The 26625-nt window shown below is 64.2% G+C and overlaps 1 protein-coding gene across 5 annotated transcripts in view; it reads right to left on the minus strand.

Annotated features, from left to right (window-relative positions):
• TACC2 (transforming acidic coiled-coil containing protein 2) overlaps window positions 1-26625 on the minus strand; it is an 82704-nt gene that overhangs the window by 21273 nt on the left and 34806 nt on the right. The window contains exons 1-5 of one of the 5 annotated variants that reach the window (XM_079793820.1): window positions 18935-19115; window positions 7785-7921; window positions 4313-5543; window positions 2022-2057; window positions 125-185 (exon numbers count right to left, since the gene is read on the minus strand). In XM_079793820.1, coding sequence (XP_079649946.1) covers window positions 125-185; window positions 2022-2057; window positions 4313-5543; window positions 7785-7921; window positions 18935-19002 — 1533 coding nt within the window. In that variant the 5' untranslated portion in view covers window positions 19003-19115. Of the gene's footprint in view, window positions 1-124; window positions 186-2021; window positions 2058-4312; window positions 5544-7784; window positions 7922-18934; window positions 19116-26625 lie in introns of those variants that run through there. The other 4 variants (XM_079793817.1, XM_079793818.1, XM_079793819.1 and 1 more) reach the window with 4 other exon arrangements.

Genomic DNA, 26625 nt, shown 5'->3' on the forward strand with positions numbered 1-26625 from the left:
GCATCCAAACGGTGCCGGGAGGAGGCAGGGAGGGCGCCGGGGACGCGGCCCCGTGGGCGGAGAGGGACCCAGCGGCCTCAGCCCCCGGGGGAGGGGTCACTCCGACACGTCGGGGACAGCATACCTGAGAGGGTGGGTCCGAGAGAGGGGACCGCTTTGGCGACTTCTTCACCCTAAACGTGTCACTGGAAACAGAATGGGAAATGTGAACACAACCGGGTCCGGAACCTTCCGGAACACAGAGCAGACCGAAGCCACCGCCTCTGCTGAGCGTCTGCCCAGACCCCCTGCCGCCACGCCGCCCAGGCCGGGGCTCGCTCTGCGCCTCCAGCAGGTGTGGCCGAGGCCTGGGAGGTTACGGAAGCTGGACCCCACAGAGGGCATGGGGGGGGGGGGGGGCTGACCCGGAACCTCGAGCTACGCTGACCCCATGTTCTGACTTTCCCTAAAGAGCCCATCTGGGCGCGCAGATCCGCGTCCTGGGACCCACCCCGCGTCTGAGCCCAGCGCCCGGGGGATGTAGGGTCCTGACCCGTGACGGGGCAGCTCGCGCCAGGCAGGTCGGCCGTCACCGAATGTTCCTGCCCGGGTTTTCGGGGAGGAGGCCTGGGCTGGGGGAGGAGGCCTGGGCTGGGGGAGGAGGCCTGGGCTGGGGAGGAGACGGGGTTTTTGTTTTGTTTTAATGACTTTTCCTGACGACGGGGAACAGACAAGATTCTGGGCGCTCCCCTCCTCCTCTCCTTCACACGGATAACTGGAGGCAGCGGGGGGGGGGGGGGGCGGGGGGGGTAAGGGAGCATCAGGGGAGACTCCTGAAGGTCAGAGGTTAGCAGACGGGTCCCCGCGTCCCCTGGGAGGTCAGGGGTCCTCCCCAGGGTCAGATGGAGGCTCCTCCACCGCAGACTGGCCCCGCCCCCTGGCCTCAGGCCCTGCCCCAGGCAAAACAAGGGTTGGGGGTAGGGGCGCCCCCATCCTTAGATCCCACCCCCCTCCCCGGTCAACCAACGGGCAGAACCTGGCACCCAGTTCCTCCCTGCGTCTCACAAATAACAGGCCCCACGGTGGCACCCACTCATGGAAATACTAGGATGGTTATTTGCAGCAGCGATGCATTGCAGAGCGCACAGTGGGACCGCAGCCTGAAGCGTCTAGCTGTCCATGCACATAAACACGTCAAATTGTGTTTTCCAAGTTGCTAAGTGGCTCTAAGTCCTCATCTCCCTGGGGCGGCAGAGACCCCGAGGACTCCGCCCCCTGGGGGGCTGCGTGCACCCGGGACAGGCCAGGCCCCCCATGGGGACAGGGAGGCGAGAAGGCGCTGGCCTGGGCTCCTGGGAGCCGCCCACAGGACCCTCCTGGCCGGGGAGGCAAAGCAGCAGAGGCCCTGGGCGGTCTGCTCCGGTCCCCCCCCCCCCCACCCCGCAGGACCATGACCCCAGGCGGCATGCTGACCCCCCGCCGGCCCCGAGCAGCGGCAGTGACTCCCTCAGCCCTGGGCCCCCTCCCCTCCCGCAGGCCCCCATTTGGAAGAGCCCAAACATTCTGCCTCCGTGTCCGCGGGACAAGCCGCAGCCGCTGCCGGGGGGCCGGGTGGCGGGTGGCGGGGAATGTTACTCCCACGTGAAGGCACAGAACTTAGGAAGCAATGGCCTCGATCAGCATGAAACGCAGGAATGAGGGGGCGGGAATGAGGGGGGCGGGAATGAGGGGGCGGGAATGAGGGGGCGGGACTGAGGGGGGCGGGAATGAGGGGGCGTCAAACGCGTGGGGCTCGGGCAGACGGCCAACGAGCAAGGGGAGCGAGCCCACGCCTGGCGAGCGGGCCGACGCCGGGGTCGCCTGTTCACGGCCACGCAGCTCCGCGACACGGACCCCACGAAACAGAGACGGCTCTGCCCCGCCCCCCCCACGTAAACACGAAAGCGTGCACGCGGCAGCCGTGGGTGAGAGCAGACGAGCGTGGCGATGGACACGGAGAGGCGAGCGCCGCCGCGGAGGCCGCGTCCGTGACGGTTACTTACAACAGAGAACACACAGACATCACGTCGTCCACCATCCTGAGACGGGGGGACAGAGACAGACAAGGCACTGACACACAGCCTCGGCGGCGGGGGTTCTGCGGGAGCGGGGGCGCTTGCCGGAGAGGGCCCCCCGAGAACCCTCCCTGCGGGTTCTAATGATCCCAAAAGGCTGCCGCCAGGAGCCTGGGCCCCAGGGCACCCCACCACCTGCCCTGGAGCAGACGGCACGGGGCTGGCATCCCCGACCCTGGGGCTCTGATGACGGAGCGGGGGGAGGGGGTGTCTGAGGAGGAGGGGGTGTCCCTGGAGGAGGGGGTATCTGAGGGGGAGGGGGTGCCTGAGAGGGAGGGGGTGTCTGAGGGGGAGGGGGTGTCTGAGGGGGAGGGGGTGTCTGAGGAGGAGGGGGTGTCCCTGGAGGAGGGGGTGTCTGAGGGGGAGGGGGTGCCTGAGAGGGAGGGGGTGTCTGAGGGGGAGGGGGTGTCTGAGGGGGAGGGGGTGCCTGAGGGGGAGGGGGCGGGGGTGCCCACAAGATGGCTCTCGAGCCAAAGAGGACAGACGAGTCTGCGGCCTGAGAGTTCAGACTTCTCTCGTTTGGAGCTTAAATTAAAGCTTCTGCCCTGGCCAGTGTGGGTCAGTGGGTGGAGTGTCGGCCTGCGGACTCAGGGGTCCCGGGTTCGATTCCAGCCAAGGGCACGCACTTCGGTTGCAGGCTCAATCCCCGGCCCTGGTCTGGGCGCATTCAGGAGGCAACCATTCGATGTGTCCCTCTCACATCAAAGTTTCTCTCACTGTCTCTCCCCCTCCTGTCCACTCTCTAAAAGTCCATGAAAAAGTATCCTCGGGTGAGGATAGCAAATAAATAACTAATAAAGCTCCTGACAGATTCTATGGAGGGTCTGGCAAAAGCCTGTTGGGGTAACCGCTGGGGGGACCGGGGTTGCCCCCCCTCCCCCCGCCCCCCCCCACCAGCAGGAGCAGGGGGACCCCAGGCCACAGCCCGAGGGCGTCTCCTCAGGGAGCCGGCTGCTCTCAGAGGCCAGGTGCCCGAGAGCCCAGACGGGGGCCAAGGGCGCCGCCCTGATCCGTGGGCGCCAGCAGCCGCGGCCGGTCCCGCGGGCCTCCGGGGCCTGGTGCCGTCCTGACGCCTCCCAGGAGGGCAAGGAGCAAGGCCCGTACCCCAGCACGCAGCGCAGGCCCCGGCCCTCCGACGGGGGCGCTTGGAACGCGTGCTGGAGGCGGGACGTGCAGGTCCTCCGCCCGCACGTGTGTGCGGCCCCCAGGCCCCACGGCCCCCACGCCCGAGCGGAAGGCGGCTCTGCTCCTTCCGGCCCCGCGGGCTCCTCGGGGCTGCAGGCCTGCGGCCTCGCGTCTGCAAATGCTGCCGGGCGCGGGGTGCAGACACAGGCGTTTCCCGCGGTGAGAGGGGGCTCACCGAGCCGGCCTCCGGGACCAGCCTCGTGAAGGGGCGGAGAGACGCCATGACTCGAACGGGATCTTAAAGGGCCTTAAACTAGCTTCGAGGCCCCTCCAAACACACACCCCGACCCACGGGTTAAATGGACAGACCCACAGGGAGAGGCCGGCCAGGTCTCCCCGGCACGGTCCCCTTTCTGCGGGACCCCAACGCCCCCTGGAGCTGGAAGGAAAGCTGTAGCCCAGTGATGGCGAACCTATGACACGCGTGTCAGCACTGACACGCGTAGCCATTTCTGATGACACGCGGCCGCATGCCAAGGATGAAACATTTGCGACTAGAGTCTTGGAGTTAGTTTTTTCCTCAAAGTGACACACTGCCCGAATTATGCTCAGTTTTTTGGCGAAGTTTGACACACCAAGCTCCAAAGGTTGCCCATCACTGGTGTAGACATTGACTTATTCAGGCAACGAACTGAGGACCCTCTGCCCGGCCGGTGTGGCTCTGTGGCTGAGCGTCGACCTAGGAACCAGGAGGTCAGGGTTCGATTCCCGGTCAGGGCACAGGCCCGGGTTGTGGGCTCCATCCCCAGGGTGGGGCGTGCAGGAGGCAGCCAATCCATGACTCTCTCTCATCATGGATGCTTCTCTCTCTCTCTCTCTCCCTCTTCCTTTCTCTCTCAAATCAATAAAAATATATTAAATTAAAAAAAAAAGATCGAGGACTCTGGACTCTCGACCCAAAGGGCACACGGGTGGGGAAATGTCCGGTCACACGCCTGGCGCCAGCGTGTTAGACGTGGGAGGGTGAGGGCAGCTCGAGGCCGCCGGCAGGGGACTGAGCACACCGCCCGCCCGCCCGCCCGCCCCGCACTTACGTCTTCAGCGGCGTCTTCTTCTTCTTGGCCGGCTTGCTCAGCCCGTCCCCGTCCACGCCGTGGCCGTCGGGGGCGCCGACGGGGATCTCAAAGGAGGCCGGGGACTTAGAAGGCGAGCCAGGGGCCGGACAGGGGTCGGCCGGCTCCCCGCAGGCGTCGGGGGCAAAGCCGTAGGACGGCGGGGGCAGCTGGGGGGACCCCTGCATTTTCGAGGTGGGAGAGAAGGGGTTGAAGTTGGGGTCATCCCACTTGTCGATGTCGAAGGTGTAGGAGCCTTTGGCGACCGGGACGTCGCTGGGCTCGGCGGGGGACCTGGGGGGCGAGGCCGGGGTGCCGTCCAGCTTCTCGGGGCCCTTCTTCACCTTCGGCCTCCGGAGGGGCATTCTGGCCGCGGGCTTTCTGCCCAGCTTTTTGGCGGGGGCGGTTTCCTGCACGCTGTCCTCGGAATAGTCAAACTCCAGCCGCACGGAGAGCCCTCTGGCCGGGGGGTCCTCGGGGGCCCCGCTCTCTGCTGGGGTCACCCCCACTGCCTCGGGGGCCGGGGCCGGGGGCACCGCTCTCCTGCCGACAGGGGGTGAGTTCTGCACTCTGCCCCCTCCCGGGGGGACGGCCCCGTCTGTGCCCACCGCGTCCGCAGGGCAGGCGGCCTTGGGCACGGCGGCGGGTTCCGGGGGGGCCTCCTCGGCGGAGGCGGGTCCGGGAGCTTCCGGGGGGGCAGACGCCGTGTCTGTCTCGGGGGCGCCGCTCTCCACGCCGGGCCCGGGGCTCTCCTCGGCCGGCGGAGCCTCGCGCACGGGGGGCGTTTCGGGGGGCTTCTTGGGGGGCGGTTTCCGTTTCAGGGAAGGCGGCCGCGGCTTCTTCGTCCGCTTGAGGGAACCACAGTCGCCGCCGGGACCCAAGCTGTTCGCCTCGGGGGCCGGGGCCGCGGCCTCGGCGTCGCCCGAGCAGGAAGCACCATCGAGGTCGCCGGCCTGCAGGCTGAGGGAGCGGGGCAGCGCGGCCCGGGCGGGGGGCCCGGCGTCCGGGGACCTCCTCTGCACAGAGCACTCCGAGCTCCGGGCGTGGCCGACCAGCTCGATGCTGTCGAAGTCCAGGTTGTAGGCCCCACTGCTGGCTATGGGCTTGTCCTCGTCGAAGACGGCGGAGCAGGAGTGGGCGGGGGGCCGGAGCGGGCTGCCTTCCGCGGGGGGGCCGCACGGGCCCTCGGGGCCGGGGGCCGGCTCAGCGGCGCCTGAGGACACAGACAGAGCAGCCCTGAGGACACGGGCACGCGGGACAGTCCCACCTCCGGCCACGATCGCCCTCTCGGCCGAGCCCCGCCGGCCTGGCCCACCCGGGGCGGCTCCGGACCCGCCAGGCCGGCGCCGTCCCCCCCTCCGTAAGCAGGAGGGTGGCAGGTTACGGAGCAGCCAGACCACTCACTCACCCCAACATTCACCGAGCCCCCAGCCGGGACCGAGCCCCGTGCCGGCTGCTGGGCACTCGACGAGGAGCAAAACCAACAAAACCCTTGTGCTCCTGGGAGTCACGTTCTTCAGGGAGAAGACGGGCAAGAAGCAACCAAACAGCCCGGCCGCGCGGCTCAGTGGTGAGCGCCGACCTAGGACCCAGGAGGTCAGGGTTCGAGTCCCCAGTAGCGGGCACAGGCCCAGGTTTCGGGCTCGATCCCCAGTAGGGGGCGTGCAGGAGGCAGCCGATCCGTGATTCTCTCTCATCATTGTTGTTTCTCTCTCTCTCTCTCCCTCTCTGGCTAAAAATCAATGAAAAAACATTTTTAAAAAATTAGCATCTCAGAAAAACGAATAAAATTATTAGCAGAAATACGTGCCAGGTCCCGACTCCTGGTTGTTTCTCTGAGATGCTGTGTCTTCATTCGCCGAGTCTGGCTCCTGCCCGCCCCCGACTGGCCGGTGCCCTGACCTGGAATCGAACCACCTGGTTCATGGGCTGCCGCTCGACCTCGGAGCCACGCGGGCCGCGCTGGCACAGAGCAGGGCAGAGGCGCGGTCTGCGAGGTGAACCCCGCCCTCCTCCGTCCAGAGCGCACGTGCCGGCTGCACCCGGTGAGCTGACGGGTTGTTGTGTAAAATGCAAGCTTCCCGGAGGAGAGATCCGGTCTTTATTCACAGCCACGGTCTCGCCTATTGTTTCACGTGTGTGTGTTTTTCCGGTCCCTTCAGCAAAGGCCCTCCGAAGAGGAAGCCGCACGGGCCTTTCCGGCCGGGCCCTTTCTTTCCCAGGCTCCTGGGGGGGGGGGGGGGGGGGGGGCGGGGCGCGCACCTCCTCCTTCACCGCCTCTGCCGGCAGCGGCGGGCACGGCGCCTGGCCTACCAGGGGCAGCAAAGCAAGGGGATCCCGTGCAGCCGAGCCCGGGGCTCCAGCCGACAGTGTGGGGAGCGGGCTGTAAGCTGACACGATCCTTGCACCTGTAGGGGCTAGCAAGGCTGGCACCTACCCGCACAGACTTCCCAGGCCTGTTTGGATGGCCACTAATCAGTGTAACGAGAGCAGCCCCTGCCTACAGAGCTTTCCCAGGGTTTGTTTATGTGACTGCTATCAGTAGGATAAGAGCTACTTTCATGGCTTACCAAGAAATATGTATCCAACTAGTGAGAATTATTTTAACAAGAGACCTGTCCTTCAACTTATCCCTCCAGTAGTGATTTTAGAGAAACAAAGAATGTTTTCCTTGTGAGTGAGTCTCTGCTTAGTGTCTTATGCATAAAAAGCACTGTATTACTAATAAAAGCCGCCAGAGCTTCTCGAGAGCTGGGGACCTCCTGACCCCGCTGTCCTGTCTTTCTTTCTCTTCTCAAATCCCACCTCCCTACCTCAGCCCGGTTCAATTGTCAGGCTGGACCTGACACGACAACCGAGTGTTCTTACCGACGCTCCGCCCCCCGGCTTTCCCGGGGGAGGCACTCAGTCCCGATTCCAGGCTCCGAGTGTAAGAACGATCCCACCAAGGCCCCCGGGACCACCCGCCCGGCCGGCGCGGCTCCGTGGTGGGGCGTCCACCCACGAACCGGGAAGCCCCCCGTTCCATCCCGGTCGGGGCACAGGCCTGGGTTGCCGGCTCAATCCCCCGTGGGGGGCGGGGCAGGCAGGAGGCAGCCCATCGATGTGTCTCTCATCATTGATGTTTCTCTCTCTCTCCCTCTCCCTTCCCCTCTCTCTAATTCAATAAAAACGTGTTTTAAAGGAACCTGCAGAGTCACTGGCCGAGCAGACCAGCTTTTACAGGACAGAGAGCAGAATCCGAGACGCCCCCACTGGGCCCGATTCCGGGTGCAGGTGAAGCAGGTGAAAGGCACCCAGGAGCCCCCCAACCCCCTGCCGTACCACTCCCCTGAGCTCCACGTACATCCCACAGCCCTGAGCCCAGCGGCCCCAGCTGCTGGGGGGCCCAGGCACCCCCCCAGCCCCCCAGCAGGAGTCCCTGTGTCTCCCTGGGGCGCGGACCCCTGCTTACCTGGTTCTTCCGGGGAGGGGGGCGCGATGACCTCCGGCTCCGGGACGACCTCCGGGGGCGGCGGGGGCGGGGCCGGGGGGGCTTTGACAGGGGTCGTCGACTCCGGGGTCTCAAAGGCTTCTTCCGAGTCAGAACTCCTGACGGAGAGAGGGGGGGGGGGGGACCCAGGTCAGGCAGGGCCGGGCGGCTCTGGGCCCCCAGGGGAACCCGGCTCCCGGCCAGCTCCACGCTCGGACGTTCGTCACGCCCCCCCTCCCCCCGCGAGGTCCCAGCCGCACACACCCTGCCGGGACCCCAACATGAGGAGCAGAAACATCAGAGCCGCTGTGGATGGGACCCCAAGAGCCGGAGCCTGCCAACTCCGGGATCTTCCGAGTCAAGCCCTCGTTCCCCAACCCCGACGGCCCCCGGCGCTTCCCACAGACGGACGAGGCTGGGGGGGGGGGCAGTGAATCCGCTCCGACAGCACAGGGCCAGGCGCCCGCGTGGCGTGCGCGGCGTCCGATTCCCGGGATGACACACGGGAGGTCACAGGGCGGAGCCGGGAGGAGCGAGCGTGCGACCGCCTCGTGGCCCCGGGTCGCCCCGGCCCGCACCGCACGCATCAGCGGAGAAATGACGGAGCTGACCCGCCTCCTTGAAGGACCAGCCGACAGGAGTCCCTGCTGCTGGCCGCCGCCACCGCCCACAGCCACCGCCACCCACCGCCGCCCTCAGCCATCGGGCCCGCCCCACGGGGCCACCGCCTCCAGGAGGTCGGACACATCTCACCGAGCATCTCACCGAGGATCACCACGCACCCCCCCCCCCCCCCCCCGCAAGTCCCCTAATTCCCCGGCCGGGATCTCAGGGACCTAAACCTCTTTGAGACGCCACAAAAGTCAGCTGAGGATGCGGGGCTTCTCGGGCATCCGGCAGAGACCCCCAGGGAGACCCGTGCGTCTGCCTCCCCCACCCCCGCCCTGTGTGATGGAGAGCACAAAGGGCTTTGCTCTTCCCTGCAGGCTGCGGCGGGGGGGGGGGGGGGGGGGATGAGCTCGGGTTCGAGCTGCGGAATTCCAATGAGGTCTCCCAGCCGCACACCTGCTCCAGGGACCGCCATTCACCGCCAGGCACGGGAGGCAGGGCCTGCGGAGGAGGGCGCACCCAGCCCCTCTGAGGTTCCTGCCTGTTCACCAGGAACTAGTGATTCTCCATCAAAACCCCAAGGGCCACCTCGGCCCAAGGCCCGGCATTCCCTCGAGCCGCCTGCCTGGTGCATATTTCCAACCCTCTCCCACCAGCCAGTTAATTAGAGGAGACGGGGGGGGGGGGGGGGGGGGCTGTTTCATTACCTCCTTCCCCTCCCATGTCCCGGGCTCCCAACTCCCAGGAGCCGGGCGGCTGCAGTCCGCCCCACAGCCGGCATCGAACAAGGAAGAGCCTCTCACCGCCGGCATCCAGGCGGCTCCCCGCGGCTCCTGGGTGGATTTCCTAACAGAAACTACAGCACGAGGGGCGATCCTGTCCGCCCCACGCCCGTTCAAAAGGGAAGAGGGAAATTCACTGAACTTGCCGTGAAGATGCAGCCGACAGAGAAATGCGCCCGACCGTCTGCTACCCCGTCTCTAAACGACAGGAAGACACGTTTACCAGAACACGCGCACGCCGCACGCCGTTCTCTGTGTGAGTAAACACCAAACACAACGGGACATTCGTGTCAATATCCGTAAAACAGCGTGAAGAGACCGCCCTTCGCGGCCAGACACGGAACGGGGTGGCTCCACGCCAGCAGGACGAGCGTGAGGATAACGACCGTGTTCCTGTCTGTTACTACCCAACACCGGGTTAGGCCATGGTACCGGTGACAGGGCCTGGCCCCGGGCACACGGCTTCGCCCGAGGCCGTCTGTCTGGCTAGGGACCCCCGGGAGCAGGGCTCACCCCCCCCCCCCAGCCTCTGCCCCTGGAACCCGGCCTCTCACTGCCCTAGAGGCTCCCACCACTGTCAGCCACGGCGCTCTTTTCCCAAACGAATCGCACGCGACACCCCGCGCAGAGAGGAGGAGCGCCGTGCACACGACAAGCTGACAGCACGCTCCCACGGAGTCCGTCAGCGACAACCGCTGAGCCGTCCGGACGATCTGACCAGCGGGACCCTCAGAGGCCCGGGGAGGCCGAAGTCAGCGGAGGCCTGGACCGGGCTCTTCCGGGGCCACGGGATCCGCTGTGTCCTCACCCGGGTGTCTGTCTGTCTGTCTGTCTCCGTGTCTCTGAATCTGAGTATTTGCTCCCTCTCCTCTCTGTGCACGTGCGTGCACATGTGTATACACATGCGTGCATACGTGTGTGCCTATGTGCACATCTGTGTGCCACAGCCCCTGGCTTCTCAGTGTCTCCCCTCCCCCGCTAGTCACTGTGCGAAAGGCGCCTTTGGAGGCTGCGCCGCTCATCCGAGTCCCGCTCCGTCAATAATTAAAGCGCCCGCGCTTTGACTCTGTAATTCATCATTTATGATTTTGCCTTTAAATCGGTCCTTTACAGCCTAGCAGATTTCTACTCACAACAGCAATCAGGGAAGGATGTGACGGTTCTCACGGCATCAGATACCATCACCCGGGACACGGCCATCTTTTTGCGACATTTCACTCCATGTAAATATCCCGCTGAGGCACACGGAGAAGTCAGTGTCTAAGGAATACACCCACACCTGACGTGGGCTTTATTTTATCAAAATAGATTTTTATTGATGTCAGAGGGGAAGGGAGAGGGAGAGAAACATCCATGATGAGAATCATGGATCGGCTGCCTCCTGCACGCCCCCTACTGGGGATCGAGCCCACAACCCGGGCCTGTGCCCTGACCGGGAATCAAACCTGGGACCCTTCAGTCCGCAGGCCGACGCTCTATCCACTGAGCCACACCGGCCAGGGCTCCCTCCTCTAAGTCAGTTTGAATCTGTGGGTTTTTTCACTGGAAACAGAGGTGCCTGGCGAGGGCCACCGGGAAAACCATTCTGAGAAGAGACACGGTCAGGCTGGGAGGACACAGGGCTAGGGTTAGGGACCCTCGTCACCCCTCCCTCCCCCCACACACCCCAGTGGCCTCGCACACCCTTTGTGGATCCCGCCTCGTCCTCCCCCAGAGCGGGGCCCTTGGAGACCGATGCTGAGGGGGAGCCCATGCCCAGCAGCCCTGCCCCCCGAGAGTGTCCTCAGGGCCGTCTGCTCTCCCGGCCCAGGACCTCTTCGCGAGGAGGCTGGGCTGGGGGACCCAGGACCCCGTGGGTGCAGGTGTTTTCCTGAGGCAGCGGCCGCCCCTGCCTCCTCCTGGAGGGAAAATGCTGCCGGACCGCCCCTGTCCTTCCAGCCCCTTCCGTGCAGAACAACAGACAGCGAGCAGCTGCCCCAGGCCGCGAGGGCTCAGCTCCTGGGGCCCCTGGGGCCGGACTGCTCTGAGCTGCAGAGACCAGACGGGGTACCCCTGACCCTGGTGCCTGTGGGAGCGGCAGAGAGCTCACCCCCCTGGGGCGGCTGCAAGCAGGCTGGCAGCTTCACCGTGACCCCCCCCCCTGCCCCCCACTCCAGGGAGGGCCTGACCAAGACCCTTGAGTGACCTGTCCCCCCTTTCCTGGGGGAGGGGACCCCAGTCTGAGCTATGCCCCGGCCCTGGGAGGAAGCCTTTGGGTTTAGCTCCCCTAATGCCCTAGTCCAGCTAAAAAGACACTTCTCAGCAAATTGAAAGTTAAAGCGCGAAGACGCCAGGACGCCCTGACTCACGCGGAGTGACGCTGCCGCAGGGAAGGCCTGAGTGAGATCGGACAGCGCGTGCGGGGGCTTAAGGTAACTTTCTGTTAAGACAGAGCCCCCCGTGGCATCCCAGGTCCCGGTGGGTCCGGCGGGGAGAGTCTCAGGCTCTGAATGTGGCCCGGCTCTTGGCCTGAGCCGTCAGCCCCCGAAGCCTTCAGAGCCCCTGGGACCTGCCTCTGTGGGGCCCGGCGGCCCAGCCCAGCGCCAGGAGCGGCTGCTGCTTCCATTTAAGGAGAAGGCAGCGGAAGGAGAAAGCAGACCCAGCGGGTCACGCTGTTCTCAGTGAGGCGAATGGCAGGGACAAAGCCCGGGGGAAACCAGCACCCCCAGCTCACCCCCCACAGCCCCCAGGAGTGTGCAGAAGACGCACCAGCCCGCCAGGTGCCGCCCGCCAGGTGCCCAGGCCAGCTGCCCAGAGCGGCTCTCCTGGGAGGGCTAAGAATGCAGGAACAAAGGTCATTTGCTGCTCAGCCCCACCGGCCTCCTCATTAGCTCCTGAAGTGCCCTCAGAGGCCTGATCTACCCAGCGAGGAGCAGCTTCCTGGGGGGGAGAAGCAGGCAGGAGGAGAAACAGGCAGGAGGAGAGTGGCGGGAGCTGAGAGCAGAGGTTTGGGAGAAAACAGGCGTCTAAAGAGAGCAGAGAGCAGAGCAGCCGACTGGTGCGAGCTCCGTTAGAAACCCGAGAGGAGATGGGGGTGAGCAGCTGATGAAGCGCTCAGATGATGGGATGGATGCAAGCAGGATGTGAAACAGGACACCTCACAGCCTTCATCCACGAGCGCCACGCGACGCGGCGTCTCACAGCAAAGAGCAGAGAAACACAGAAGGCGGCCCAGCCACAGACGAGGACGCTGCACGGGAGACAGCCACGTGGTCGGCCACAGACGGAGGACGCTGCACGGGAGACAGCCACGTGGTCGGCCACAGACGAGGACGCGGTACGGGAGACAGCCACGGGTCCTGAGGGAAGGGGACGTGGCCGCACCGACCAGCGCTGACCGGGGCTCAGCAAACTACAGCCCGCCTCCTGCTCCTGCAGACCAGTCTCACCGGGTCGGACGGTCTGTGGCTGCTTTTGCCGCTGACGGCAGAATGAAGTTGTTGCAAACAAGACCACACGGCCTCCGAAGTCTAAATGCCTACTACCTGGCCCTTTACAGAGAAAGCTCACTGACCCCTGGGTTTAAGGCACCAGAGACCTCCGTTTCCATCTATGAAATGGGGGTAGAAGTGCCAGCTTCGTAGGATTGGTGGATGCAATCTATAATCATCCATAATGACCTATAACAATAAAAGTGTAATATGCTAATTAGACCACACCTCAGACCGGACGTCCTTCCGGACGACTTTCCAGACGAACCGGGGCTGCGAGGGAAGCCCGGGTCCTGGGTGCCTGCCAGGGGCTGGAGGGAAGCCTGGGTCCCAGGTGTAGGAGGGAAGCCGGTGCCGGCAGCTGGGGGAAGGAAGGCCTACTCTTGCATGAATTTCATGCATCGGGTCTCTGGTATTTATATAACACTAGAGGCCCGGTGCATGAAATTCGTGCACGGGTAGGGTCTCTAGGCCTGGCCAGCCATCAGGGCCGATCGGGGCCTCCCTTCCCCAGCTGTCAACCGGGGCCTTCCTTCATTCCACGCCATGCCCTGGTGGTCTGTGCACGTCATAGCAAGGGATAGAACTCCCAGTCTCCTGGTTGAACTCCCGTGGGGACAATATGCATATTAGCCCTTTATGTGTAGATAGGATTGATGGTACAATGTTTTGATAATATTGGTGGATACAATGCCCCTATAACATAGGATTGGTGGCTAAAATTTTCTATAATGTAGGCTTGATGGATACAATGTTTCTATGGCGCAGGATTGATGGGTACAATGTTTCTATGCTGTGGGATTGGTGGATACAATGTTTCTATGACATAGGCTTGGTGGATACAATGTTTCTATGGCATAGGATTGGTGGATACAATGTTTCTATGACATAGGATTGGTGTGTACAATGTTTCTATGACATAGGACTGGTGGGTACAATGTTTCTATGACATAGGACTGGTGGATACAATGTTTCTATGACATAGGATTGGTGTGTACAATGTTTCTATGACATAGGACTGGTGGGTACAATGTTTCTATGACATAGGCTTGGTGGATACAATGTTTCTATGACATAGGATTGGTGGATACAATGTTTCTATGACATAGGATTGGTGTGTACAATGTTTCTATGACATAGGACTGGTGGGTACAATGTTTCTATGACATAGGACTGGTGGATACAATGTTTCTATGACAGGATTGGTGGATACAATGTTCCTATGACATAGGATTGGTGGATACAATGTTTCTATGACATATGATTGGTGGATACAATGTTTCTATGACATATGATTGGTGGATACAATGTTTCTATGATGGGAAAACCTGAGTCTGCTTCGTAGGGTCAGAGGCAGAGCTTCACACTCAGCGCTGACCCCGCAGTGCTTCGATCTATTTCCAATCTTCTGATACAAACAACATGCCTGCTCTCCAGAAACAACCGCTAACGTGAACTTGTAAACAGAAGCAGAGCCAGTGCCATCGAGCTACCGCTTTCCGTGCGGATGGACGTGGGAAAGCAGTTCTGACTAACGTGGCCCTTCATGGCGACGCAGGCACCCAGACCCCCGTCGGGCCCGACACGGAAGCATCAGTCCACGAACAATCAGTTTTCACAGCACAATTGTTTACAAGGCCCGAGTCTTCATCACTCCTCTTAGGGGAGAGGATGGGATTGTTCAACAGTTTTTGCTTGCCCGCCCGGTACCCTGCCAATCCATCTGCCAAGAACAGCCAATCAGATTTCAGGCTAATGTGGTTCCTAGGCAACCAAAACTACTGCCACAGAAATAGGCCCCAGACAGAAAGCAACGTGGGGATGGGGGCAGAAGGGTCAATGGGGAGAGACCAGCCCAGAATCCAAGGACCTGGATGTCACACTGTCCACAGTCACTCAGTCAGCACCCCGGTCCTCGCTACCTGCCCCACAATCGGCAGGCGCCCCATCTCAGCGCCCCCACAGAAAGGGATGGCATGACCCCTTGACCAATGGTAGTCACCTGAGGGCCTGGGGATGTTCTCGCCATCAGACTTTACAGAAAATCTGCAGGAAAGTCCCACAGAGAAGGCAGGGCAGGGCCGGGAACCCCAGCACACGGGCACCTGGCCCCAGGGGCGGGGCTGACATATCTCGGAATGAGAGACCAAGAAAAAGCGCCTGCTAGGAACTTGATGCTTGTGTCCCCCCAAAAATGTGTCTGTTGAAACGCTAACCCCCAACATAATTAGGTCATTAGGTCATGAGGGTGGGGCCCTCGTCATGGGATTAGTGCCCTTATGGGAAGAGACCCAAGGGCTGAGCTTTTCTCCCCCTCCCCCTCTCTGACCTGTGAGGACATAAGGGGTTCATCCCTAGACCAGGGGGCCCTCTCCCGACACCAGAACCGAGGACACGCGGATACTGGGTCTCCCGGCCTCCAGACCGATGAGACACGAATGTCTGCTGTTTAAGCCCACGAAAGCCCTGGTCTCTGTTATCGAACCCGGACCACAACCGCCCGGGAGGTCCCTCCGGGACTCGGGCAGCTCCATTGCCCAGATGGCTCTTCAGCTCGTTCCGTTTTAGGGGAGGAAAAACGACGAATTTGTCCAACAAGAGCATCCAGAGATAAAGCTGCGCCCAGACGCGGAGGAACTGTCGCCGCCACAAGAGGAACGCGGCCACTGAGGCAAGTGACTCAGCCAGGGCCCCTCCGGCTTCGAAAAAGACCCCACGCGGCCTCACGGAGGCTCCCGCCAGGAGCCACGGCCCCTCTGGCCCCCGAGCGGCTCGAGGGCTGCGGTTCTCCGGCCCAGCGTCTCCTCCGTCTCTGCAGACCTGGCACCTCACCTCTGAGAACCCGAGAGGCAGGGGGCAGACCGTCCCGGGAGCCTCTCTCCGCAGCCCCAGACGAACGTGGGTCGGGAGCCACGTGAGGACGGAAGGAGCAAATCGCCGCTCTCTGGTCCGTGACCACAGATGGGCGGGACCCCTCGCCCAGGGAGAGGGGGAGGGGGGGCCGGAGACGTCTCCCTGGTCCTGGCCGCTCTCGCAGCCACAATCCCGACCTCCCTCCCCGCACCTGCTTCTCAAACCCCAGCCCAAACTCAGCCACCTTCCCGGACGTGCTCCCAACCCCGTTCCCTCGTCTCCGGAAAGGCCACATCCCTGTCCTGTCCCTCCCAGGGTAAAGCCACTGTCCGGGCCGGCCGGCGTGGCCCAGGGGTTGAGCGTCAACCTATGAACCAGGAGGTCAGGGTTCAATTCCCGGGTTGCGGGCTCCATCCCCAGTGTGGGGCGTGCAGGAGGCAGCCGATCCGTGATTCTCTCTCCTCACGGATGTTCCTCTCTCTCTCTCCCTCTGAGAAGCCAGTAAAAATGTATTTTAAAAATATACAGAACAGCCCCTGGGGCTCTCAGGGGACCATGGCCGCCCGGCTGCCCCTGGAGGGGGGAGAATGTGCTGGAAGCGGAGGCCGCCCCTGGAACGAGGGCCTCCGACCACACGAAGGACAAGGTGGCAGCGCGGCTTCGCCAGCAGACGCTGGGCCCCGGGGCCGGGGGAGGGAGGCACCCAGCGGCTCCCATCGATGGAGGCGGCCACAGTGTCCCCAGCACTTCCTGCCCCTCCCGTCTCCGTCTCCCCCACGCGGAGAAGCGTTTCCACGTGGATCCTCTCCCCGCTGCCCGCCTCCATGTGGGAGCGATGGGGAGGGCGGCTCCCTGCTCCCCAGACGGTCACGAGCAGCGGGAAGTGGCCAGAGGTTTCGCCGGGACCAGGACGGGAGTCTCCACCCGCCCCGGGCTCCTCGAACTCTCGCCTGGAAATCCCGTCTGGTCTGGGCAGGGCCTGGCCAGTGCCTGAACCCCGAGGTCCTGCCCCCACTCCCAGCCCATCGCCTGCCTTCCTGCTGCTCCTCCCGAACGGGGAGGGACCGGACTCCCCACCGCCCTCCCTCCTTGTCCTACTGCCCCCCGTGCAGCGTGGAGCCCTCAGCCGGGGCGACCCCAGCTGCCCCAAAGGTACCCCAACCTGAAAGCTGTAGAAGAGAAACCCTGGAATGAACAAGAAAAAACCCTGCAGGCGTCACCAACCCTCTCCACCGTCCCCGCCGCTGGCTTCTCTCTAAGGCAGGGGCGGCGGGAACGGCCAGCCCACAGGCCATACAGGCCCACGGAATCCCGTGGTCCGGCCTCACCAGGCGGTAGGGGTGGATCCGTCACGTGTGGGACCAAACAGAGCTGGCTCCTCTGCGAGCTGACCACGCTGCAGGCCCGGGAAGGGTGTGAGAAAGATCGCCTGGCCTCGGGCAGGGAGGAGGCTGCCCGCCCCTGCTCTACGGCCTGGGCCTCCTCCACCGGGCACTCACCGGGAACCATCGGAGAACGAGAGCAACCGATTCCCGCCGCCACCGACGGTGCCTCTCGGCACGTGTGTCTCCATCCCGCGGCCCACAGCATCGCCTCCCCGTGAAAGCTCCCTGCCGGCCACAGGCCCCGCCACGCCGCCCGGTCTCACTCCCGTGCACGAAGCGCGCGCTCTCTGCGCAGACCGGAACCGAGCAGATCCGCAGGAGGAGAGCCAGCCCCGGGAGGGTTAAAAATGGCGGCAGGGTACGGGGATGCTACCCGGACATGCTCCCAGGAACAAACGGGAATTACAACTCAAACACAGAACGCAGCCCCGGTTATGAGAGCAGAGACGGAGTTTTAGAGAAGAGGGGTTTCGAGGAAGGACAGCAGCCCCAGGCAGTTCCTCTCTTTTCACTTAGAAAACACAGAAGCAGGTCAGGCAGAGAAGGCGGGCTCTGTGAGCGGTAAGGGCCCTACGGTAGAGCCGATGTTTAGCCCACGCAGATCGCGGGGAGAGGGCCTGGCTGGTGCCGAAGGCCCGCTCAGCTTCCTTCCCCAAGCAGCTTCCAGCTCCCGTTACAATGCAGCCAGCCACCCTCATCCCCGGGTCAGAGCCTAGGGGGCCGTCTCCCCAAAGGCCTGGATCCAGCGGAAGCCCCCCCCCCGCCCCTCAGACCTCACCACCCTGTCACTTAGTCACTCACCCGGGAAAGGGGGCACGGAGGCTGGGGATGGGGGGCTCAGAAGCCTGAGTCCTCACACCTAGCAGCACATTATTGTCCCAAGTCCCTCACCCTCCTTGACAGGCCTGAGCCCTGAGAACTGGCCAGGCCTGGTGAGCGGGTTTCAGTTCAGAGGCTTTTAAAGAAACAGGCGGAAATGGCCCTTTTCTCCGAGGCTGAGCCCTCCCGGGCTGTCCGCATTTCCATGCATCTGACAATACACTACACGTGGGGGGAATCCAGGGCATGCGTAGGCTCACGGTACTGAAGGAGAGAGAGAGAGAGAGACAGACAGAGAGAGAGAGAGAGAGAGAGAGAGAGAGAGAGAGCGAGCCCTCCAACATGATCAGCCTCCCGGTAAGATGATGCTCTCGAGGTGCGAGGTTGAAGACAAATGACCGCGCACACCTGCTCCTGAGGGAGGTCGCTGCAAACCCACTTGGCCCAGCCCAGCATGACGTCACCGCCCACTCCCCACTGCAGCCCAGGGACCAGGGAGGCAGCCCCACAGGGCAGCCTGCCCCCAGCCCGGCTCTCAACCCAGCAGGGCTCTCAGGAACCATCGCTTCGGCACCGCGGGGGGAGGGGGGGCAGGACCGTCTCTCCTTTTGGGGGAGGGAGTGCAGGTGAGGGGGGGGTGGGGGGGACCTGGAGGCTCAGGGTGCACCAGCCTGGCCTGCCGGGATCCGCCCGCCCCGCAGGCCGGGCCGGGGAGGTTCGGGAGACGGTGTAGATAATAATGGCAATTCCCACCACCACCACCCAGGGCACAGTCGCTCTGTGGTTCGGGGAGAAGCTGGGACTCCGGACCCGAGGCCCAATGACCGGCTGCGCTGGCTCTGAGGAGGGCACTGGCCTTGCCGTGTCCACCCCAGGACGAGGCGGGGGCTCAGGCCGCCTGGCTGCAGGTCCCCCAGGCCCCACGCCACCCGCCGGCCACGGACTGGATGCCCCTACGCTGGCTGCTCACAGGGGCAGCGGGGCCACACACGTGTTCTTCCCACAGCCCCCCCCCCCCCCCCAGGAAACCCCACGGCGGGTGCAGAGTTAGATGTGGGCGGCGGAGGTGCCGGGGCGGGCTGTGCAGCAGCAGCACTGAGCGCCCAGGCCGGCCCTCCAGGCCGAGGGGCATCGGGGAGGGGGGGGGGGGGCCGGGAACAAAGCCCAGGGCCCCTCCTGGGCGGGCGGGGGGGGGGGGGTGGGGGGGCACTCACATGGCCTCGGGAGCCTCCAGGCTCGGGTCGCAGGCGGGGGCTGGCTGCAGGGACTGCGACCCTCCCATCGTCGCTGCGCCCCGCGAGCTGGCTAGGCGCGAGCAGGGCCGGCCACCGGGCGCGCGTCCTGCAGCCGGGAGCCCGCGGCGGGCGGGCCGGCGGCCGGGGCGGCTGCACTGCAGAGCGGAGCAGCCGCGGGCATCCGGGCGGCGGCGGCGGGGCTGGGCTGGGCCGCCCCGGGGCCCGGGGGGCGGTCGCCGCGGAGGTGCGCGCAGGAGGGCGGGGGGCGCGCGCCCCGGTGAGTGCGCGAGGGCGGCCCGGCCCGCGGGGTCCGGGAGGATCCGCTCTAACCCCCCAGCAGCCCGGCTCCTGTGAGCGCCGCGGTGATGTCATCGGCCCCGGGCAGCCCCGACTCCCGCATCCCCACAAAGCGCCTCGCCTCCTCCGGAAACGGGGCGGGGAGGGGAGGGGCGGGGGCGGCGGGACCCTCCCTCGGCACCTACGCGCCCAGCCGCCCCCGCCTCCCCAGCCGGGGCTTTGAAATGCAAATGCTGCGGCGGGGCCGGGCCGGGGGGCGTGGTGCCGGGCTGACCACGGAGCTGGGGGACGCTCCGCCGGCTGCCGGTCCCTCCGGGGGAGGAAATGGACTCTCCCGCCCGCGTGGAGGTGGCTGGCCCGCAGGTACACAGGCCGCCCCGGGAGGGGGGAGAGGTTTGCAGGCTCCGCGGCGGCCGCTGCTGCCTCCTTAGGGGTGGCCAGGCCCTGGGCCGGAACCAGAGAGTGGACCCAGGCCCTGGGCCGGAACCAGAGAGTGGACCCAGGCCCTGGGCCAGAACCAGAGAGTGGACCCAGGCCCTGGGCCGGAACCAGAGAGTGGACCCAGGCCGGGCCTCCGAGGACCCCGCGGCTCACACAGCTGGGAGGTGGACCGGGGCTGGGCAAGCCCGGGAGAGAGAGACGCAGGACCCGCTTCAAGGTCTGCACCCCGCCGTGGGCCACCAGGTGAGTTCTCCATGGAGACGGGGCGGCCGGCCCAGGGGCCCAGGAGGTGCAGGAGGAGGTGCACAGAGGGAGGCAGCTGGTGGAGACGGGCCACACAGGCCCGCCTGGCTCAGGGGTTGAGCATCGACCTATGAACCAGGAGGTCAGGGTTCGATTCCCCATCAGGGCACAGGCCTGGGTTGTGGGCTCCATCCCCAGCCAGGGGCGTGCAGGAGGCAGCAGATCCATGATTCTCTCTCATTATTGAGGTTTCTACCTCCCTCTCCCTCTCCCTTCTGCTCTGAAATCAATAAAAATATATAAAAACAAAAAAACAAACAGCCCATTTCTGATTCTAAACCCAGGTGGAGCCTGCAGGGGCGAACATGACACCTGCCCCAGGGCCCCCGGCACCCACCCCAGGACCCCCGACACCCCCCCAGGGCCCCCGACACCCACCCCAGGGCCCCCGGCACCCATCCAGGGCCCCCAGCACCCCATCCCAGGGCCCCCGGCACCCACCCCAGGGCCCCCGGCACCCACCTCAGGGCCCCCGACACCCACCCCAGGGCCCCCGGCACCCCCCCAGGGCCCCCGGCACCCATCCAGGGCCCCCAGCACCCACCCTGTGCTCCAGCTGGGCAGCCAGGCCCCGCCGCCCACGTCCCAGGCCCCCACCCCTGGCTTCCCGCTCAGAGCCCTCGCTGGGCTCCTGGGCCTCACAGAGGCTGGAGGCACTTCCTCCCGTCCAGCGTCAGGAGGCTGGCGCCCACCTGGGAACCAGGGCCCCTCCTGCCCTCGGTCCAGCGCGGCTCCACTCTGAGCCCAAACCCCGCCTCACGCCCAAGCTGCCCGGACCCTCGGGTGGGACCCGGAAAACGGCCGCCGTCCCAGCCTTCCTCCCCCACAGCCGGACGCCCAGACGCATCTCCGCTGTGGCCAGAAGAAAGGAAAAGGAAACAAAAGCGCTCCGAGCATTTAAAAACGCAGTCGCGATGCCGCGATGCCGCGATGCCGCGATGCGGATGCCTGGGCGGGCCCCGAGGTAGCGGCTCCTGATGGTCCAGAGCAGAGGTCGGCAAACTCCTTAGTCCACAGAGCCAAATGTCAACAGCACAACAATTGAAATTTCTTTTGAGAGCCAAATTTTTTAAACTTAAACTTCTTCTAACGCCACTTCTTCAAAATAGACTCGCCCAGGCCGTGGTATTTTGTGGAAGAGCCACACTCCAGGGGCCAAAGAGCCGCATGTGGCTTGCGAGCCGCGGTTTGCCGACCACTGGTCCAGAGCTTCCTGGTGGCCGCCTCGCCTCTGCCGTGTTTAAGGTCGGCGCCACCAAAAGCCAGGGAATCGGACTTCCCCGGGACAGGACACGGTGCCGCGGCACCTCCAGGATCCCTGAGGCTCGCTCTCGCATTTGTGTGAAAATGGCCACCACGTGGGTCCCGCAGGGCAGGTGCCTGCCAGGGGCCTGGGACCTGCTCTGGACGGCACCGCCCGCCCCGGAAGCCGCGCCCACGTCAGAGCCGGCGTCGAGGGGGGATGGGGGGCAGGGTCCTGCCGTGGCTCCCCTCTCATCCTCGGCCCGGGGGCTGGTTCTCTGTCAGCAAACGGGCCGCTGGGCCCACAGCCGCCGGGAGTCCAGAGGGCCTCCTCGGGAGCTGCCATTTCACGAGCTCACCCGGACTTGTGTTTTGAGGAAGGGACCCCTGCCCTGGGCACCCGGGCGCAGCGTCAGCCAGACTTGTCGCTGGGAAAGCGAGGAGCCACAACGAGAGCTCGTCTGCTCGCCTCTCGTTCTTCCTGCGAAAGCACAGAACCAGCCCCGTGCTCTGACCCCGGGCGGGCGGGCGGTGGCTGCAATAGGAGAGGGCTCGGAGCCCGGCCGGCGTGGCTCAGGGGTTGAGCATCCAACTATGGACCACGAGGTCAGGGTTCAATTCCAGGTCAGGGCACTTGCCCGGGTTGCGGGCTCCATCCCCAGTAGGGGGCGTGCAGGAGGCAGCCAGTCAATGGTTCTCTCTCATCATGGATGTTTCTCTCCCTTCCTCTCTGAAATCAGTAAAAGTATATATTTAAAAATGCATATGTCGAAGCCCTAATCCGACGGGGCGGCAGCTGTGGGTGGGGCCTTTGGGAGGTGACTAGCGTCCGACGAGGTCATGAGGAGCCTCCTCATGATGAGACGAAGGTCTTATAAGAAGAAATGGGCACATGATGTGCCCCTGCCCTGCGAGGCGCTCCCCCTCCCGCCAGGCCGGCCGACCTCGCGCCTCCGGATGGCGGGGCTGTGAGAGCGAAACGTCCCTGTTGACGCCACCGCGTCCGCCCTTCCTGTCACAGCAGCTCACGCTGACCACGACCGAGAGACACAGACCGAGAAGGGGAAAGGCCCACAGCTACTCAGACCCAGGAAACGCCCAAGAACAGCCCCCTGGGCCCTGGTTACCCCCAGTCACGCTCCTAAGGCAGAGACCACCCCACACCCATGTTCCCTATACCCCACGCCCCCCTGCACCCCACACCAGCCTGTTTACTGCTGCCTCCTCCTTCCTCTCTCCTTCACCCCAAATGACTCCGCAGAGGCTAAACCCTGGGTTTGCACAACAGAAGCACAGGTGCCACTAAAAGCATTAAACTGCGAGCTGTGAGCGTCCCAGCCACTCGCGGCCTCATGTGTCCAAACCTGAGCGCCTGCCCGGGCCACCGACGTCCCGGCCTCCCCCGATTCCCCACACCTTCCTCCAGGAGGCGCTGCCTTCGAGGCCGCCGCTCCTACCCCTTCAGTCCCAGCCCAACCCCTGGACGCCGCCTGGCTGCCCCGCGGGGCAGGGGCACAGAACTCCTTTCCAGACGAGCCCGTGACGCCCGGCGCTTCTAACACGGCCCGACCAGACCCCGCACTCACACGCCCCGACCAGACCCCGCACTCACACGCCCCGACCAGACCCCGCACTCACACGCCCCGACCAGACCCCGCACTCACACGGCCCGACCAGACCCCGCACTCACACGGCCCGACCAGACCCCGCACTCACACGGCCCGACCAGACCCCGCACTCACACGGCCCGACCAGACCCCGCACTCACACGGCCCACCAGACCCCGCACTCACACGGCCCCACCAGACCCCGCACTCACACGGCCCCACCAGACCCCGCACTCACACGGCCCCACCAGACCCCGCACTCACACGGCCCCACCAGACCCCGCACTCACACGGCCCCACCAGACCCCGCACTCACACGGCCCCGACCAGACCCCGCACTCACACGGCCCGACCAGACCCCGCACTCACACGGCCCGACCAGACCCCGCACTCACACGGCCCCGACCAGACCCCGCACTCACACGGCCCCGACCAGACCCCGCACTCACACGGCCCCACCAGACCCCGCACTCACACGGCCCCGACCAGACCCCGCACTCACACGGCCCCACCAGACCCCGCACTCACACGGCCCGACCAGACCCCGCACTCACACGGCCCCGACCAGACCCCGCACTCACACGGCCCGACCAGACCCCGCACTCACACGGCCCGACCAGACCCCGCACTCACACGGCCCCACCAGACCCCGCACTCACACGGCCCCACCAGACCCCGCAACTCACACGCCCTGACCAGACCCCGCACTCACACGCCCCGCGGGGCCTCTGGACCACGGCACGTATTGCAGGACCTGAAGGTGGCTAAGTCCACCGCCAACCCTTCTGGCACCCCCAAGACACCCCAGAAACGCGAGTACACCAGGAATGCACCCCTCACGTCCGAAACACCAGCGATGCAGCAGTAGCCACGCCCCACCCCGGGCCGGCCCCACGCACAGGATCCGCCGCTCTGCTCTCGGCTGCAGACAGACGCGCCAGAGGTCAGCGAAGCGCCACGTCCCCGCCACCGAGAGGAGCCAGGTGCCCGGAGGCTTCAATCCCGCCGAGTCCAGGTGCCCAGAGCCGGTCAGGAAGGGGGTGCTGAGCAGCCCTGGGCACCCCAAGAAAACAACCTGAGCGGCTCTCTCTGCCCCTGGCCGCGGGGCGTCTCCGTTGCCAGAGCAGCGATGCTCTCCACGCGTGTCCTTCGCTATCAGCCCGGCTCATGGGCGAGGAAAGTGGGTCGGATCACAGAGGTGCAGCTGGAGACGCGGAACGTTCGCGGACCTGGGCAGGGCTCCCTCACCCCCCCTCACCCCCCCCCCGCCCCCCCCCCCCCCCCGCACCAAGTCAGCGCCTGGAGCCCCATGTTTATGGAAAGGCGACTCTGGGCCGGAAGAGTCCAATGTGAAGTGAATGCACCCTGGAATCTGGCAGGAAAACACGCCGGGATTCTCTGCTCACTGGAAGCATTAGCCTATGGGCATCATTAGTCTACGTTTTGTTAAATACAAAGCAAATCCTCTTTGTAACCTTTTTAAGGTGAAGTCCCAGCCAGACACGTCCCCCGCTGGGACCACAAAATACTGATTCGCGAAGCGCGTCCGCTGTGAGCGGCCTTTCTCGGGTGACCGTGGTCTCCGGATAAGCCAGGTGCCTCTGCAGCTGCTGCTACAGACTGGGGTGCAGCTCGTGGGCAAACACAAACAGTGGCCGAGGTAGACAGAGGCCACATGGACCCTGAGGCCAAGTTCAAGGTCGCACGTAGGGATGAAGGCACGCCTCATTCCAAACGGGGCGGGGCAAGCCCACGGACTCGCCTGGGCCCGGTCCCTGCTTGTTCGGGCTCCAAAGCGGAGCCCGTGCTACTTCTCTTCCTTCTGGCGGAGTCATTTCCAGGAAGAACGGAAAGTTCCAGAGGCACCGTGAACGCCCCGTCTCTGTGACGCGCTAAGCGTTGCCTGTCGGCGTGTCCCCCCGGCTCCCCGGAGCTCCGGCGGCTGGTTTCCGAGGCTCCGGCGCAGGAGGAGGGCGGGGCCTCGCGAGGAAAACTCAGGTGTCAACACAGGTGAGCGTCCGAGCCAACACCGACCATGACCGCGAGGCTGGCTTCTGGAGAAACAGGTTGGGAGAGGCAGGACCCGCCCACCTGGCGCGCTGGAGGGTCCCCCAGGGGCCCCGGAGGCTGTTGGGGGGGGGGGGCCCACTTCCAAGATGGAAATGCAAACAGCAGGCTTGGGAGCTCCAAACCGCCAGGTCCTTCCGGGAGCAGCAGCCGGTCGTCAGCGGTCTGCAGAGAATGGCTCCCATGCTAATCGGCAGAGACACGGGCCACCGCCCGCCCCTGCCCTACTTGTGAGCGGGCGGTGAGAACCGGCGGTGAGAACCGGGAGCCGAGGAGAACTGCTGACTCAGGCTCAGACGGAACAGAAATCCGGAACGACGGGGCCAGAGGTGCCGTCCGTGAGCTTCTGCTTAGAGCGCGATCAGTACGAGGGGAGGGCAGACCGGGTGGATGAGTGTGTGTGCCCGCTGTGTGTGTAGGCGTGTGCACGTGCATGTGTAGGCATGTGTGCCAGCGTGCCTGCTGTATGTGTAGGCGTGTGCACGTGCATGTGTAGGCATGTGTGCCCTGTGCCCGCTGTATGTGTAGGCGTGTGCACGTGCACGTGTAGGCATGTGTGCCAGTGTGCCCGCTGTGTGTGTAGGCATGTGTGCCAGTGTGCACGCTGTATGTGTAGGCATGTGTGCCAGTGTGTCCGCTGTATGTGTAGGCATGTGCACATGTATGTGTGCTCACTGTATGTGTAGGCGCATGTGCCCGTGTGTCCGCTGTATGTGTAGGCCTATATACACATGCACGTGTGCCTGCTGTATGTGTAGGCGTGTGTGCAGGTGCATGTGTGTCTGCTGTATGTGTAGGCGTGTATGCAGGTGTATGCATGCCTGCTGTATGTGTAGGCATGTGTGCAGGTGCGTGTGCACACTGCGTGTGTAGGTATGTTTCTGCACTTGTGCACTACCAAGCCCTAAAAATATTTCCTTTCCGTAGCGATCACAGAGCCTGTCCACACTGCAGCCACCAGGCCAAGAACACTGGCCGTGGCTTCATTCTTTCTTTTCTCCAAACCATCAGCAAATCTCCCCACATCTGTCCCAACACAGCCTGTCCTCTGCCACGATTCTCTCTTCTGCCTTCTCTGCTTCTCTCCATTTTCTCCTGATTCTTTTTTCTGCATTCTACTTCTTCTCTCCTGAGTCTCTCCATTTTCTGAATTCTGCTTTCTCCTTACCTTTCACCCTTGGGCATTAACCTTGAAACCTGGCTCTTGACCCCTAAACTATAACACTTGATCCCTAACTCTTGACCCTTTGGCCCTTGCTCCTTTCACTTTTGACCCCAGATCCTTGACTTTGAGCCTTGGCCCATAGCCTATGACCCTTGACCCCATGACCCTTGATCCCAATCCCTATCATGACCCCTGATCTCTGACCCTCAAACAATGAGCTTTGACTGTTGCCTCTTGGACTTTGACATTTTTTACCTTTAAGCCTTTGACCCATGACCCCCATCTTTGACCCTTGACCCCAACCCCTAACAGAATGACCTTTTACCTTTGACTCTTCAACCTTGAGCATTTACCCCGTTTGTCCCCTGATTCTTTGACCCCTGATCCTTTGACCATTGACTCCTGACCATGACCTTGTCCAGTTCCTCCTGATTCTCTCAGGTCTGGGTCAGAACTCCTGGAGAGCCGAGGCCATCTGCCCCCCCACCCCCCAGGCTGCCGTTCAGGGTGAATTTCCCAGATGTGTCCCCTGTTCTCCTGTGTCGGCG

Source organism: Cnephaeus nilssonii (genome assembly GCF_951640355.1).
Source record: "Cnephaeus nilssonii genome assembly, chromosome: 16".
Lineage (NCBI taxonomy): Eukaryota > Metazoa > Chordata > Mammalia > Chiroptera > Vespertilionidae > Cnephaeus > Cnephaeus nilssonii.